Genomic DNA, 15,243 nt, shown 5'->3' with positions numbered 1-15,243 from the left:
TGAGACTTGATCTTAAACCATCCTCTCCACCTTAATTAAATTATGGTTCAACTATAATTTGAAAACTGGGAAATTATTCCTTTTTCGACCTGGTGAAATCAGGCCTATCAGAATTATTCAAATGAAAAAGTGGACGTTACAAAATTGTAATGTGCATGGCTGTGAGAATGCCATTAGTGAGCTCTTTTAGCCTTTGGTTTACTAGTGATAGTTCATGAATGACATCTAGTGGAAAATAGATGTATAACTTTTTTTAAAAAAATGGTATTTCTGATTTAGAAAATGCATTCTAGTAGGAAAAAATGGGGTTTTTGATTTTGTTTAAAACAAAAATTTTGTCTTAAAGTATTTTATTGCTTGAAATACTGTGCAGCTCCTCAGCCCCTATGCTGTCGAAATCAAATACTTCATCAGTCAGTTAATCAGTAGTATTTATTGAGCGCTTACTGTGTGCAGAGCACTGTACTAACCACTTGGGAATGTTGGTAGACACAATCCCTACCTACAGAAAGCTTACAGACTGTGGGGGAACAGATATTAAAATAAATTATTGATAGGGAAAATTGGAGAATAGAAAGCTGTGTGGGTAAGTGATCTGGGGCTGAGGGAGGGAATGCCTATTAAGTATTTAAAGGGTACAGTATCAAGAACATAGGTGATGCAGAAGGGAGAGTATGTAGGGAAGTGAGGGCTTAGGGCAGACCTCTCGGAAGATAAGTGATTTTAGTGGGGCTGTGAGGGTGGGGAGAGTGGTGGTCTGTCATGTAGAAAGAGGGTGGGAGTTACAGGCCAGAGGGAGGACATGATAAGGGGTAGGTGGTGAGATAGATGAAATCAAGGTACAGTGAATAGGTTGGCATTAGAGGAGCAAGGTGTATTGACTGGGTTGTAGTAGAGCAGTGAGGTGAAAGGTAGGAGGGGGATGCTGATTAGTGCCTTAAATCCTTTCATAAGGAGTGTCTCTTTGATGCAGAGGTTAGACCATTAGAGGTTTTGGAGGAGTGGGAAGACATGGACTGAACAGTTATTTAGAAAAATGATCCATTCAGTAGGCTGAAGTTTGGACTGGAGTTGGGAAAGACGGGAAGAAGGAAGGTTAGCAAGGAGGCTGATGCAGTAGGCAAGATGGGGTGTAATAAGTGCTCAGATCAATATTGTAGTTTGGATGGAGAGGAAAAGTGGTTTCTAGAGATGTTATGAAGCTAGAACTGACAGGATTTGGTGACAGATTGAATATGAGGATAATGCTGAGGTTACAGGCTGGTGAGACAGGGAAGGTAGTGGTGATGTCTACAGTGATGGGGAAGTCTTGAGGAGGACAGGGTTTGGGTTGAAAGAAAAGGAGTTCCGTTCGGACATGTTAAATTTGAACTGTCGGCGGGACACCCAAGTAGAGATGTCCTAAAGGCAGGAAGAAATGAAAAACTGCAGATAAGGAGAAAGGAGAAGAAGATTTGGGAACCTTCCATGTAGAGATGGTACTTGAAGCCATAGGAGCAAACGAGTCCTTCAAGGGAGTGGGCATAAGTGGAGAACAGACTGTGAGCCCACTGTTGGGTAGGGACTGTCTCTATATGTTGCAAATTTGTACTTCCCAAGCACTTAGTACAGTGCTCTGCACATAGTAAGTGCTCAATAAATACGATTGATGATGATGACTCAGAACTGAGACTTCGGGGTCTTTCACAATTAGAGGGTGGGAGGCAGAAGAGGAGCCTGTGAAAAACAACGTGCTCTAATAGAAAGAGCAGCGGCCTGGAAGTCAGAGGACCTGGGTTCTAATTCCGGCTCCACCACTTGCCTGCTGTGTGCTCTTGGGCAAGTCACTTAACTTCTCTGTGTCTCAGTTACCTCATCTGTTAAATGGGGGTTAATTTCTCCTCCCTTACACTGTGAGTCCTATTTGGGATGGGGGCTGTGTCCAACTTGATTATCTTTTATCTACCCAGCACTTAGTACAGAAACTGGTACATAGTAATCTCTGGAAAGGGGAGGGGGAGAAGGAGGCCAGAAATATAGGAGAAGAGCATAACATCATGACTTGATAATGTTAAATTATATTACCCTCCTTAGCTGTGTATATATATGTATACACACACATAAACACGCGCAACCAAATATTAAAGAAGGGGTAATTAACAGGATTCTCAGGTGAATCCTGCTTCTGTAGGGGTTACAAAGAAATTTTCCTTTTTTCTTTCAAAATTTTATGGAGATACCTTTCTTGACTTTAAGGTGATTGATTATATAGTGTTGGACATAAGATTTCAAACTGATAGGCTTACATAAACACGTTTAATTGGATTGTGCATAATAGGTTACTGGACTGAAATTTAAAAAGTATTTTATGAATTGTGGGTTTAAAGTTTAGAGTATTTTTTAAATAGCTTTTTAAATATGGTCAAACAGCTGCAATAGTTATTACATGAATATACATTTTCCCCCTTTTTGACCTTCAGTAACAAAGCAACTTTCATTTGCTACTTTCTAGTTTCTTTATTTCTACTTCTCCCAACTTTATACTGAAACTCCATACTGAACTGTCCCTTCACCTGACTCTTTCCTAAAAACACAGAAATGCTAACAAAGAAAGCTAAAAGCATGTAATAATATTTAAGGGTGAAAAAAAGAGTATAAATAATGAGAAAAATATGTGGTGGCATGGGTTGTGGAGTTTTTTAAAATAATCCTAGCTATTGCACTTACCCTCGAGGAGGATCTTTCACTTTTTTGAAACTGTTTTGAGTGTAAACATCTTCAGTGGAGCTGTACGTAAAGAAGATCATTATTTGTTGAATAATCTACCTATGTGCGAGAAAGGAACTATAAATATTTTCTGGATCATAAGCTGTGATAAAAATTTTGGCTGGGAAGAATAAAAATTGAGAACTAAAGCAAAAATAACTATTTATAGTAATGGTACTAATTTCTCTTTCAGGCCAAGCAAGCAATTCTTGAAATGGATGCCATTCGTAAGTGTTTATCTTTGTTGAAATGAAACCCACTGCTTTTGAGGCTACTTGTGCCCACAGAGTTTTGTCTTGGTCTTCAAAATGGACTGAAATAGTAAATTAGCTTAGCTGTTCTCCATTAGCATTACATTTCTTTCTATTAAAAATGTGTCTATTGCGTCTGCCTTAGTTTCCCTTTTCCATTTATCTGAATTGATCTAATGTCCTGTCAACTATCTCTGTCAGGGAGGGTCGTAGAGCATGAAAAGACAAATCAGCTTGCTCTTTTTAAAGCAGGCATAGAGTGCTGCCTTCACAAAACCTCAGGAAGACTGGTGACCGCTGTAGTGGTTGCTGTGGAATGGGTGTATCTTTAAGACTTTAAGCCATAGGGAACCTAAAATTTTCCTTTAGCCAGAGCACCCTACTGATTTTTATGTGTGTTCAGGTGTATCTGTCCTTGTCTTTTATGTTGTTTTAGTGTTTATCACGCCTTGTGTCTCCAGTTCCCTCTCCTACCTTATGTTCTTAGATTATGAGCCCCTTGAAGGCCGAAAACCGTGTCTAATTCCCATCTAGATATTCCTTCCCAGTATTTAGTACACTGCTCTGCACCGAGAAGCAGCATGGTTTAGTGGATAGAGCATGGGCCTGAGGGTCAGAAGGACCTGGGTTCAAATCCCAGCTCTGTCACTTGTCTGCATGTGACCGTAGGCTAGTCACTTTACTTCTCCGTGCCTTAGTTTCCTCAACTGCAAAATGGGTGTTGAATACCTGTTCTCCCTCCTACTTAGACTGTGAACCGCATGTGGAGCAGGGACTGGCCTGATTAATGTGTACATATTCCAGTGCTTGGCACACAATAAAAAATATTAAGAATAATGTGGGAAATGTTTGACATTACCTACTTATGGGTAGGTCTTCCAAATGCTCTGATCCAAATCTAGTTTTCTGGGCAGTATTCCAATTACTGACAATCCTTAGATGAAATGAGAAATGAGAAGCAGCGTGGCTCAGTGGAAAGAGCATGGGCTTTGGAGTCAGAGGTCATGGGTTCGAATCCCAACTCCGCCACATGTCTGCTGTGTGACCTTGGGCAAGTCACTTAACTTCTCTGAGCCTCAGTTACCTCATCTGTAAAATGGGGATTAAGACTGTGAACCCCACATGGGACAACCTGATCACTTTGTGTCCCCCCCCAGCGCTTAGAACAGTGCTCTGCACATAGTAAGCGCTTAACAAATGCCAACATTATTATTATTATTATTATTAAATGAGGTTGTACCAGGAAAAAATGCCTTCACAGGAAAGGGTATCCAGCAACCTACTTGTAGTCAAACTTAAAAGCTCGCTGTAGTGCTCCAGTCCTAGAAACAACTATTTCAGACTAGGACAGCAACCTACATCTCTATGAAAGAGAAAAGAAGCGAAAAACCGACTCGTTCTCGTATAAAAAAAAAAAAGAGGGTTTTTTTGGCTGGGTTGAGAAATGCAAATGCACGCCATGTTATGGCACTGAAAAGTGGCTACTCCAAACGTTTTAATTAATTCAGGAAATGTTAGAGTAGATCCAAGTTTGTCACAGTTCTTCCTGCAGGAAAAAGGCTGGAGGAGTTGGTGGGGGGGATTCTGGTTGGAAACAGCTGGAATTTTTCTGCAGGGTTCGTGAAGGCATGCTGCCAATGCATGTAAATGCCCCATGAGACCTGGTAATTATGCACCCGTTTCATTTGGAGCTTTGTTTGGACAGCAGGAATCGAGACCATAGAGTTCTTTCCACAGCTAATTAACACACTGACAGTAACTTGATGTTGCACATAGCGGACACCTCATTCTAATTGATTCATGTGATTATTTTACAGATCATCCAGGATTCCATTATAGTCCTGAGGGAGAAATGAAAGCATTTTGCAGTCCTAAGGAAGGTTTCAGTTCACATCGAATGAGAAGAAAATCCGGTGAATAAGAACACATGTAATACTCCTGGGGGTTGCAGGGAGTGCTCTAAATGGAACAAGATTTCTAGTCGAGAGAAAGCATCCTACCCCTGGACATTAGTGGGGAAAGATCAGTACAGTCTGTGATTGATTTGGGAACTGAGTTAACAGGTTTTCAAAAATGAAAGAATGAGGTGCCTAAATTGCTTTTTGCTGCAAAGGTCTATGGGATAAAGTGCAGACCTGAGTTGTAATCCCAGTTCCACCACTTGTCTGCTGTGTGACCTTGGACAAGTCACTTAACTTCTTTGTGCCTCAGTTTCCTCATTTGTAAAATGGGAATTCACGGCCTTTTCTTCCTCCTACTTAGACTGTGAGCCCCCTGTATGATGGAGACTGTGTCTAACCTGATTAACCTGTCTACCCCAGTACTTAGAACAGTGGTTGACTGTGTTGAAAATATTTAACAAATGCCATAATAATTATTTTTGTCATCATTATTATTATGGATTTAAGTGCCTATTAAGTGTCAGGCACTGTGCTAGTATTATTGTTATGAAAATTATTATTATTACTATTTTTATGAATGAGACAAATCTAGTTCCAGTGCTTACATACCTGTAAGCTCATTGCGGGCAGGGAATGTGTTTTGTTTATTGTTGTACTGTGCCCTCCCAGCACTTGGTACAGTACAGCACACACAGTAAGCGCTCAATAAATACCATTGAATGAATAAATTAAAGGCAAAGGAGATCACAAATGCACCTCTCATTCAACAGACAAGGGCTCCCTTTACCTACCTGAGATAGGAACTTGTCCAGACAAGAGCCTCCTCTGTCTTTCTGTCTGCTCCAGAAACTTGACTCACCCACCTTGTATTGACACCTAAAGGATTACATTCAACAGTTGTTCATGCTGTGGAGGCTTATTGGAAAGGACTCTACGTCTGCCACTTAGAATATATCAATGTTGTGTGATTAACTCAAGTGAAGTCTTTAATGCCAGATAGTATCCTCTTTCTGGAACTAAAATATCCTTTTGTAATTCCCAAAATTCAGCAGCCAAGGAGTTAAAAGGATAGATGCTAAGTCCATTGATTAGTGACTTTCATGTTAAGATATATAACATATTAACGACTTCTTGCCAAACAATCTTTAGAGTGCTGTTAAGAATCAAGCATTCTTGAAATTTGAAAAAAAAAATATTCGGTAACTTGATTCCTCCTTGATTTCAGCTGGTAACTGACATCTTAGATCAGGGTTGGGGATCTCTCTATCTTAATTGGTAAGCCACAGATTGATCTAAGCTTCTGGCTAGCTGAGAAATAGTCCTGGAGGAAAACAGAAGAGGAAAAAGAAAGAGGAAGTACTCCTTTGGCACTCTTTCCTGATAATTGTGATTACAAGATAATGAGTGAGCAGCGTGACTCAGTGGAAAGAGCACGGCTTTGGAGTCAGAGGTCATGGGTTCAAATCCCGACTCCGCCACTTGTCAGCTGTGTGACTTTGGGCAAGTCACTTAACTTCTCTGTGCCTCAGTTACCTCATCTGGAAAATGGGGATTAAGACTGTGAGCCCCACATGGGACAACCTGATCACCTTGTAACCTCCCCAGCGCTTAGAACAGTGCTTTGCACATAGTAAGCACTTAATAAATGCCATTAAAAAAAAAAGAAGATAAGAATTTATTCCTGGAGTTTTCAATGATGGATTTTCAGGAAAGGGTGATTAGCCAGGTGGTTTTCTTTCTCTGTGTGGGGGGTTTTGTATGGTTACCCAGCGTTTAGAACAGTGCTTTGCACATAGTAAGCGCTTAACAAATGCCATTATTATTATTATTATTATCTACTACCTAGTTGAGGATATTTGTGAAACTGGAGTTTATGAATTTTGTAGTCCAGGGTCAAATTTGCCAGTTTAGTAGTTTGTAGTGGTAGAAGCAGTGTGCCCTAATAAAAAAAGCATGGGTTTGTGAGTCAGAGGATCTGGGTTCTAATCCCAGCTCTGCCACTTGCCTGTTGCATGGCCTTGGGCAAGTCACTTAACTTCTCTGTGCCTCGGTTTTCTTATTTGTAAAATAGGAAGATAATCCCCATGTGGCACAAGGACTCTTTCAGACCTGATTAATTTGTAACCACCCCAGCTCTTAGAACAGTGCTCAACACAGAGTAAGCACTTCATAAATATAATAACAATAATAAGTATGAGGAATGGGAGGGGAAAAGGGAAAGAAGAGAGAGAGATGGGGGTCAGAGGTTGGGGAGCACTAGAGGAAGTGGGAAGAAGCAGGGTCTTGAAGCTAGTGGCCATCTTTCCTTGTGTGTGTCAGGCACCAAACTCCCCCAGCCCTCTTATTTTTTAAATTTTGAACCCCACCCTCATCTTGCAGGCCAGGAATGATTTGTGAGCTATCATGTGAACCTCTTTCGAGTACTAGCACAGTACTCAGCAAAACACTAGTTGCTCAACAATAGCTTTAATTCTATTTGTTCTGACGATTTTGACATCTGTCAACATGTTTTGTTTTGTTGTCTGTCTCCCCCTTCTAGACTGTGAGCCTGTTGTTGGGTAGGGACCGTCTCTATATGTTGCCGACTTGTACTTCCCAAGCGCTTAGTACAGTGCTCTGCACACAGTAAGCGCTCAATAAATACGATTGAATGAATGAATGAACAATCACTATTGAATAAATTAATTAATGAATATGAAGGGCAGTGGGAGCCATGGAGACTGGGGTCCGGAGTCTTGCCTCTCCAACTACTGGCCATGGATACCTGAGAATTTACAAGATGGCCACAGAGATCGGAAGTAGGATGCTTTGATATCCTACGAGCCCAAATTCCAGTCTCAAGTGAGTGGCCATAAGTTAGCAATTTATTCTGCTCAAAATTATGCCTATAGTAGATGAGATGGCAGTGGCCTTTTGGGGTGTGGGAAAGGTGCATTTGTTTCCTCTCCCTGTCCTTTATCAAACTCTCATGATAGAATAAATTGAGTCTAGTAAAGTCATAATAGAATCTTTAACAAAGACTCATAATGGAAGAACTGTTGCTTAGTGGATAGACCTAGGGTGTGAATCAGAAGGACCTCTGTTCTAATCCTGACTCTGCCACTTGTTCATTGTGTGACCTTGGGCAATTCACTTCACTTCTTTGTTCCTCAGTTACCTCATTTGTAAAATGGGGATGAGTGTGAGTCCCATGTGGGACAGGGTCTGTGTCCAACCTGATTAACTTGTATCTACCCCAGAGTTTACAATAGTGTTTGGCATCAAGCGCTTAGTATAGTGCTCTGCACACAGTAAGTGCTCAATAAATACAATTGAATGAATGAATGAATTAATGTAATTATTAAAATGGAAACCCATCAAAAAGCCAATCAGGGAGTTTGGTGGCAAATGGTATGGCAGCTAACCCCAGTTGAGTTTTGGGTGGAGAACCTTTCTTCTGAACAACTGAGTATAGCCAGTTTCTTTGCCATTTCCAAAGCTTTGAAATAGTCCTTGAACAAGCTTGAGGATCTCCTTGAGATATCAATTTCCATTCTGATAATCTTGTCGGTATTTACTGTGTGCAGAACACCACACTGAGTGTTTGGGAGAGTATTGTGTTGACCACAAGGAGTTTACAATCTAATCAAAGGACATACATTAAAATAAATTACAAGAAGAGGAAGCAACTGAGTATAAGGACATGTACATAAATGCTGTAGGTGTGGGGAGTGCGATGAGTAACTAAGTGCTTCTGGAGTAGGGTTGTAAATGCATAGTTGGTGGAGTAGGGAGATGAGAGATTAGTTAGGGAAGACTTTCTGTAAACTTTGAAGATAGAGTGAGTAATAATCTGTCCGATATGAGGGGGAGCACATTCCAAGGAGGAAGGGTGCAAACAGTAAGGTGGTGGAAGAAAGAAATTCTAGAAATGGATACCGTTTTTAAGTGCCTAATTTGTTTAGAAAGACATCCAATGTCTTTGGGTGTTCTTGTGCCTTCCAAATTTTATCTTGAACTTCAAAATACCATGGAGACAGAAAACCTCTAAACAAACTGTGACAATAAATAAGCATGGCCTATTTATACTGTGATCCTATAAATTTTCAAAAGTAGATTATAATAGGTAGTTCTTAAGAAATGATAATGCCTCATCATCACAGTCTCAGTCACCACCGCCATGTCACAGATGGCTGTGGAAGCAGTTTGGGACCTTATGCTGGGCTCATTGCTTGTGATATCCACCAGTCCCTTGGTGCTGAATTGCGTTGGAGCTATTTTTAATGTAGTGGAGATTGTTATGTGCGTATTCAGAGAATATGTACTGTACATGAACTGTATTTAAAAGATTGTATTTGGCTTTAAAGGAGGCATTTTACTTATGCTCTGTTTCAGAACCATCTTCCAGAGCCCATAAAGTTTTGAAGCCCAGTCGTAAGTAAAAGCGTGTCATTTTTGTCTATATTCCCAGAAATAGTATTGCATTTGTGTAGCTGAACACAAACTAGCCTTTTTTTAAGGTTTTGGAAAGGGATTGCCCTTAGTGATGCAGGTTACAGCAAGAGACACAAAATTGGGACTTCTGAAAAGTATTTTCAGAAAATTATGTTCATAAGGCCCTGGGTCCCTTGGTAATTCTGTGTATGTTGGAGAGCCAAGTGGAGAGAGAGGATTAGGGAGAGCTGGGTGTGACTCTGTAATCCTACTTTCCTTTAGGGTCCCAGAGCCTTGAGTTTTGAAACAAGAGGCCCAACCTTGTGCTGTGAGCAGCCCTGTACTTAAATCATTTCAAAATACCTGAGCAAAGTGGAATTCATAGATAATTTGCAACCAGTTTGTTGAGCTTTCCCTCTGGCTTCTCAATATCTGTCCCGAACTTAGAATGATTTAAGAATAAGTTCTGGGAATTTCATTCCTTTGGGAAGGAAAAGGGCCTAGTGTCAGTTGAGCTCATTACCACTTCATTCTACTAGACACCCTAAGAAAAAGTTAAATTTTCCTCAAGGGTGAGGATTTTATACCATTTCTGCTCACTGACAGATTTTGGCAGTCAGAACTTCTATAACCTACAGTATTTCTGTGATCATTTATAAGTGTATGATTTTTTTTTTTTTCAGAAACAACTCAAGATCTGCAAAAGGTAAGCCCTTTAACATTTTCTCTCCCAGGCTACTTAACATCTATTCACGGCAATCTTACTTTAACATACTTTAAATATGGCATTAGTTCCTAAACTGAAGGCTGAGAACATGGCAATTATAGAGTTGTCTCAGGTGAGATCTTTCTACATTTCTTGCCTGATCCCAGGGCTACTTCTGCCGGACCAATTCACGTGAAAACTTGCCAGTCAGCGTTCCTGTCTCTCACGTCCCACCACAAAGCTCCTTTTGAGCACTCAATAAACATTGATGGCCTGAGTAGTGGTGATCTTACCTTGGGATTTAGAACCTACACAGTTGTGATGTGACTCACCGCCTATTTAATTTTAAATTGCTTTACCTCAAAGAAAGTTAAAGATAATAATACCTTGAATTTCTCTAGTGCTTTTATTTCCCAAACTACTTTCATATCAATTATCTCCTTTTACTCTCACAAAATCCCAGGGAGACAGAGAGAGGCAAGTATTATTGTTTCCATTTTTCAGATGAGCAAACTGAGTTAAATAACTTGCCAAAGAGAAAACAGCAGGCCTATGGCAGAGTTGAGCTGACTCTACTGACTCCTGGAATCATTATTTCTAATTGCGCTACCACACTCTTCTATTTGGTATCAATGAATAATCCTTGCATTGTGACTTAATCTCAGGGAAGCGGAACCACCTTTTTGGGGAATGCCTCCCCAATTCTGCCTTGGGATGGGGATTAGGTGGAAACCAAAAGAACAGTGGTGAATTGTATCTTGAGAAAAGGGGAGGAAATAATCATTTTGTGAAAAAGGTAAAGTGAGATTCACTGAGTTCCTAAACTCCTTTTTTCCCATGAGAAAAGATATTTCTCTCTATCCATCTGCACTTCTAGTGTGTTGATATACTGCTACTATATCCACAGTGAAATTGGTGTGGTGCCAATAAAGTTTTTCTTACAACTTGATTCAGTGTCTTGTAGAGGTCTTCTCCCATCTGCTTTCTGATTTCCCCAAAATTGTGATTGAAAGTTACTTTTGTTTTGCACTTAGAAGGTGATATAACCTGTTCTTTCATATTGCAATGAGTTTACAATTCTAAACACTTAGATTAAACCTTCACTTTTATAGCCAAGAAGTCATAAACCTCATCTGATCTAGTTGTCAAATGGTTTTGCTGCCCACTGATTGTTTTAGGAGGGTGAAATGCAGGAGGTGACAACACAGGAGGATGCCTGTAAAAATATTTTTAAGTTACACAGAAGAAATACCTAAATGTTCATGGATCTGTAAAATCTGGCATTCAGTGATTCCTCATCTGCTTCATTGTCTTAAAATGGATCAGTGTGGATGAACTGCCATTCTCCTAGACAGAGCTGGATGATTCAGTAGTGCCCATCTAATGCTTAGGGAGAAAGCTTCCTTGGATCAAAGTGCCCTAAAGAACTAATTCCAGGAGCCTTCTAAATCTGTCTACTGCATTGACCAGGGGAAGAGTCTTTAGTCTTAAAGGCTAAAGAACAGTTTGATGCCAATCTTGAAGTAATAGAATAAAAAGTGTACTGTCTTTTCTTATTGCTAAAGTATCACCTCCCCACCCTCACCTACTTAACATGCTGTTTAATGGCTATTTCATCACAGGGACTGCCCAGGCTAATCCATGATTCAGGAGTTCGTTATGACTAGGAATTTTCAGTAGTGCTAGTTTAGTTTTTCTTCCATTGAGGGTATGCAGCTAAATTGCCATCAGAAATCAAAAGGAGGTAGAAAAAGATTTAGTAGCCTTGCTGCTGAAAATGTTGAGAAAAGCAGAAGTGTTAATCTTGGCATGTGTAAATTTCAGGTATTAAAAGCCCCAGAAATCAGAAACCCCAGAAATTCTGATTGTTAATCATATTATAAGAAAAAATACATGATGACTTATTTGATTCAGCTTCTTGGCTTATGAAGCAACCTGCATAATATGACTGTATGCTATCACCTGTATTTCTCACCTATTATAAGCCCTAAACACCTCTGGGATGTTTGGCCAACCAATTCCTGATTCTAAAGAACATAGGAACTATAGATTGACGACACTGTGTAGGCATTACGTTTAGTTGTTAGAAATGTTTGGCAAAGTTCTGAATTGCCCTCTTGTTTTGTTAATCCCCACATTTGCAGCGTGTCTACATTTTACACTGGTAAGGCTGAGGCACGGATAGTTTGCACATTATTTAGAGATAGCGAAGATTAAAACTTTGACTGTAAACCAGATGTAAACTGATGCTTAAAGAGTCCTTCTTCCATAAGGAGAATAATTGATTGACAGATTGCTTGAGAAGCCAGTTCAAATCATCTGATCATTTGACTCTTCGCGGGTGTATATGAGGTTTCTGGGCAAATCTTACAGTGGGGCTGCAAGCGAACTGAGAAGACCAGTTTGTTGCTGCTTTGATATGTGAGGCTGGTGCTCCTAGAGTGCCCAGAAACCTTAAATGGCTACAAGCCGATCCTCATTATGAAGCAGCTGTCATCTATACTACTCATATGTTAGAAGTATCTGGAAGTGATAAATGTAGATACTTTCCATCCCAAATCATTTGGGGTGTATTTCTTTGCAAGGCCAATTTCATTCAGTGCACATATTGCAAATTTCCACAGATTTCCAAAGAGGACGAAGGGTCACCTCAGCTGAACACAGACACTCCATTTCCTACCTCAGCTGGACAGCCCCCAAGACAGCGAAGCACTCGGCAGAACAGTTCCGTCCTCATGAATATTCTGGGAGGTGGTGGGAATGCCGTGAGGAACATCTGGACTGACCATCAGGTCAGGCAAGCCCTGTTTCCCAGCAGACGGTCCCATCAGGAGAATGAAGAAGATGAAGACGATTATCAGATGTTCGTGCCATCATTATCATCCTCCGATTTGGACTCCGCCAGATTGTGTGAAGACAGCGGCACTGCAAGCCGCCCGTGTAGCTGGCACATGGGACTGATGCGCCCAGCTGAGACCTCCAGTCCTGCACACAGGATCGTTAGGCGGGCTAGCAGCGCTGGTGAAAGCAATGCTTGCCCGACTGGGGCGAGAAATAGAGACAGTGATCACATCCAGCATGGCTCCCACAGAGAAAGGAGAAGCAGTGCTAAAGCAGACGTGAGTGAAGCAAGTGCCCACTTAGCAGCAGAGTTAACCATTGATGATATAGATCACGTCTATGATAACATAAGCTATGAAGATTTGAAGCTGATGGGTCTTGCTAGAAGGGAAAGTTCCGAATATACTCCTCAGAAATTGGACAGAGGTTCTGTTTGTGGGGGCCCCTCCAAAAACAGTCCAAATGTAGCTTCCCCTAATAGGCAGGTTAACGACAAGGCCTCTGCTGCTAAAAAACGGGATGAAATCTTGATCAGTAGAGATGCATCTAATGGGGGGTCACATGAGCCCAGAGTCGATGAGGAGAACATCTATGATACCATAGGGCTCCCTGACCCACTGTTGCTTAATTTCAAGTGCAACCGCTTAAAGTGCGCTAAAAGGACCAGTTTTTTAGGTTTGGAAACAGATTTTGCTTGCTGTGACAATCTAAGACAGTTTGTTTCTGAAGAAAGCCTCCAGTTCAGTGAAGATGAGACTCCTTTCCATCATGTTCCCTTGGATAATGACTATTTGAGTTTGGTGGACAGCTCTTCTAACTCTGACTCACTATCCCACAAGTCTATAGCTGATAAGCTGTCAGAAGAAGTAGATGAAATCTGGAACGATCTGGAAAACTACATCAAAAAGAATGAAGAAAAGACCAGAGACCGTCTCCTTGCAGCATTTCCTGTCAGCCAAGATGATGTCCAAGAAAGATTACATATTGGGAGCACTCCTGAACTGAGCAAAGATGTGCAATACTCACTGTCCACCCTCTCACTGCCTGAGTGTCCTGCTTTCCCCAAGCCTGGGAAAAATCGAGCAGTGAGATTAAGCAGGGCGAACCTCCAATTTGAAGAGGATGTACTTTGTAAAGAAAGCTCGTTCATGAATCTTACCAGACTATCTCCAACCAGTGAGATACCTTTTATAGAAAGCCCTTCCGAATCCGCCAATAGCAGTCTATCCCAAGTAGATCTGGAGAACACTGATCCAGGTGTGGAAGCCGTGGATAAAACAAAGAATAGAGTCTTCCTTATGGCGAGGCAGTACAGTCAGAAGATTAAGAAGGCTAATCAACTTTTAAAAGTGAAAAGCCCCGAGCAAGAACAGCCAGTGAGCCAGCCACACAAATCAAGACACAAAGATCTGGCTGCCATATTAGAGGAGAAGAAACAAGGAGGTGCTGCCATTGGTATGTTGAAATATTTCCTTTTCTTCTTGAATGTAAGTGGCAGTAATTTTGAGTCTTTCAACAAAATTTTAAATAACAAAAGATATGGGACATGAGTGGCCACATTTGGCTACTTTGTCACCAAATTGAGTCCTCAGACAATGATGCACAACTCCCAGGGAAGCCATTTTGGTCTGGCATCTTCCCTCCCTTGCCTGCTCCAAAGTATTTGTTTAGAAGGACAAGATTTAGTCTTGTGGAATCCCATAGACTCTTTATTGTGTATCCAAGGTTTAAGATTTAGCTTGCAGCAAATATAAGTGGAAAAAAAAATAGATTTATATATGAACAGTTACCAATTTTTATTTTAAAGTATAGTGAATAGACATAGAAAATAGAAATCATAGATAGAAACAATTCATGTAGCCTATGTGATAGAAAATGAGATCTTTTGGAAACTTTTTTCCAAAGTGTTGTTATCTGAGGGGTTATATAAGGCGTTCAGTCAGCTCTTTGTTATATCAGAGTTTTGAAAAAGATGAAGGGGGAAACAAGAAAGGGTTGCTTTTGCTCCAGATTCCCAAACAATATCTTGTCATTCAAGCAAAGTCCAAATTAAGATTAGGCACCCTTCGTCATGTTTTCCCAGCTGCTCTGCTCAGAATTTACAGTAGTATCGAGCACTCTCATCTCCAGTTTTTTCACTAGTCTTGGATCAAGAGAGGCGATAGCTGTACTGACTTTCTCCTGTCCCACTTCATCAGTTCCCAGTCAACAAGAGAGGAATTCTTCAATTATTTTGGTTTGGGTCATTGAGCTGGGAGCAGTCCTGAACTAAGCAACTGAACTGATCATGATCTCTTTCATGATCCAGGTACTAGTAAGGCTCAGTGTCCAGAATTAAAGAACAACTCATGGTTGTCCCTTCTCTGCTATAACTAGAATAGAGGGA

The 15,243-nt window shown here is 40.7% G+C and overlaps 1 protein-coding gene across 1 annotated transcript in view; it reads left to right on the top strand.

The window, feature by feature from the left end:
* The window catches only part of PLEKHG1 (pleckstrin homology and RhoGEF domain containing G1), a 261,546-nt gene that overhangs the window by 232,266 nt on the left and 14,037 nt on the right, over nucleotides 1–15,243 (top strand). Inside the window, exons 12-16 of the mRNA XM_038766904.1 lie at nucleotides 2,939–2,972; nucleotides 4,814–4,909; nucleotides 9,272–9,310; nucleotides 9,994–10,016; nucleotides 12,641–14,312. Of these exons, the coding sequence (XP_038622832.1) occupies nucleotides 2,939–2,972; nucleotides 4,814–4,909; nucleotides 9,272–9,310; nucleotides 9,994–10,016; nucleotides 12,641–14,312 (1,864 nt within the window). The remainder of the gene's footprint in view (nucleotides 1–2,938; nucleotides 2,973–4,813; nucleotides 4,910–9,271; nucleotides 9,311–9,993; nucleotides 10,017–12,640; nucleotides 14,313–15,243) is intronic.

Source organism: Tachyglossus aculeatus, chromosome 2 (genome assembly GCF_015852505.1).
Source record: "Tachyglossus aculeatus isolate mTacAcu1 chromosome 2, mTacAcu1.pri, whole genome shotgun sequence".
NCBI lineage: Eukaryota > Metazoa > Chordata > Mammalia > Monotremata > Tachyglossidae > Tachyglossus > Tachyglossus aculeatus.
This window is presented reverse-complemented; position numbering and strand designations above follow the sequence as displayed.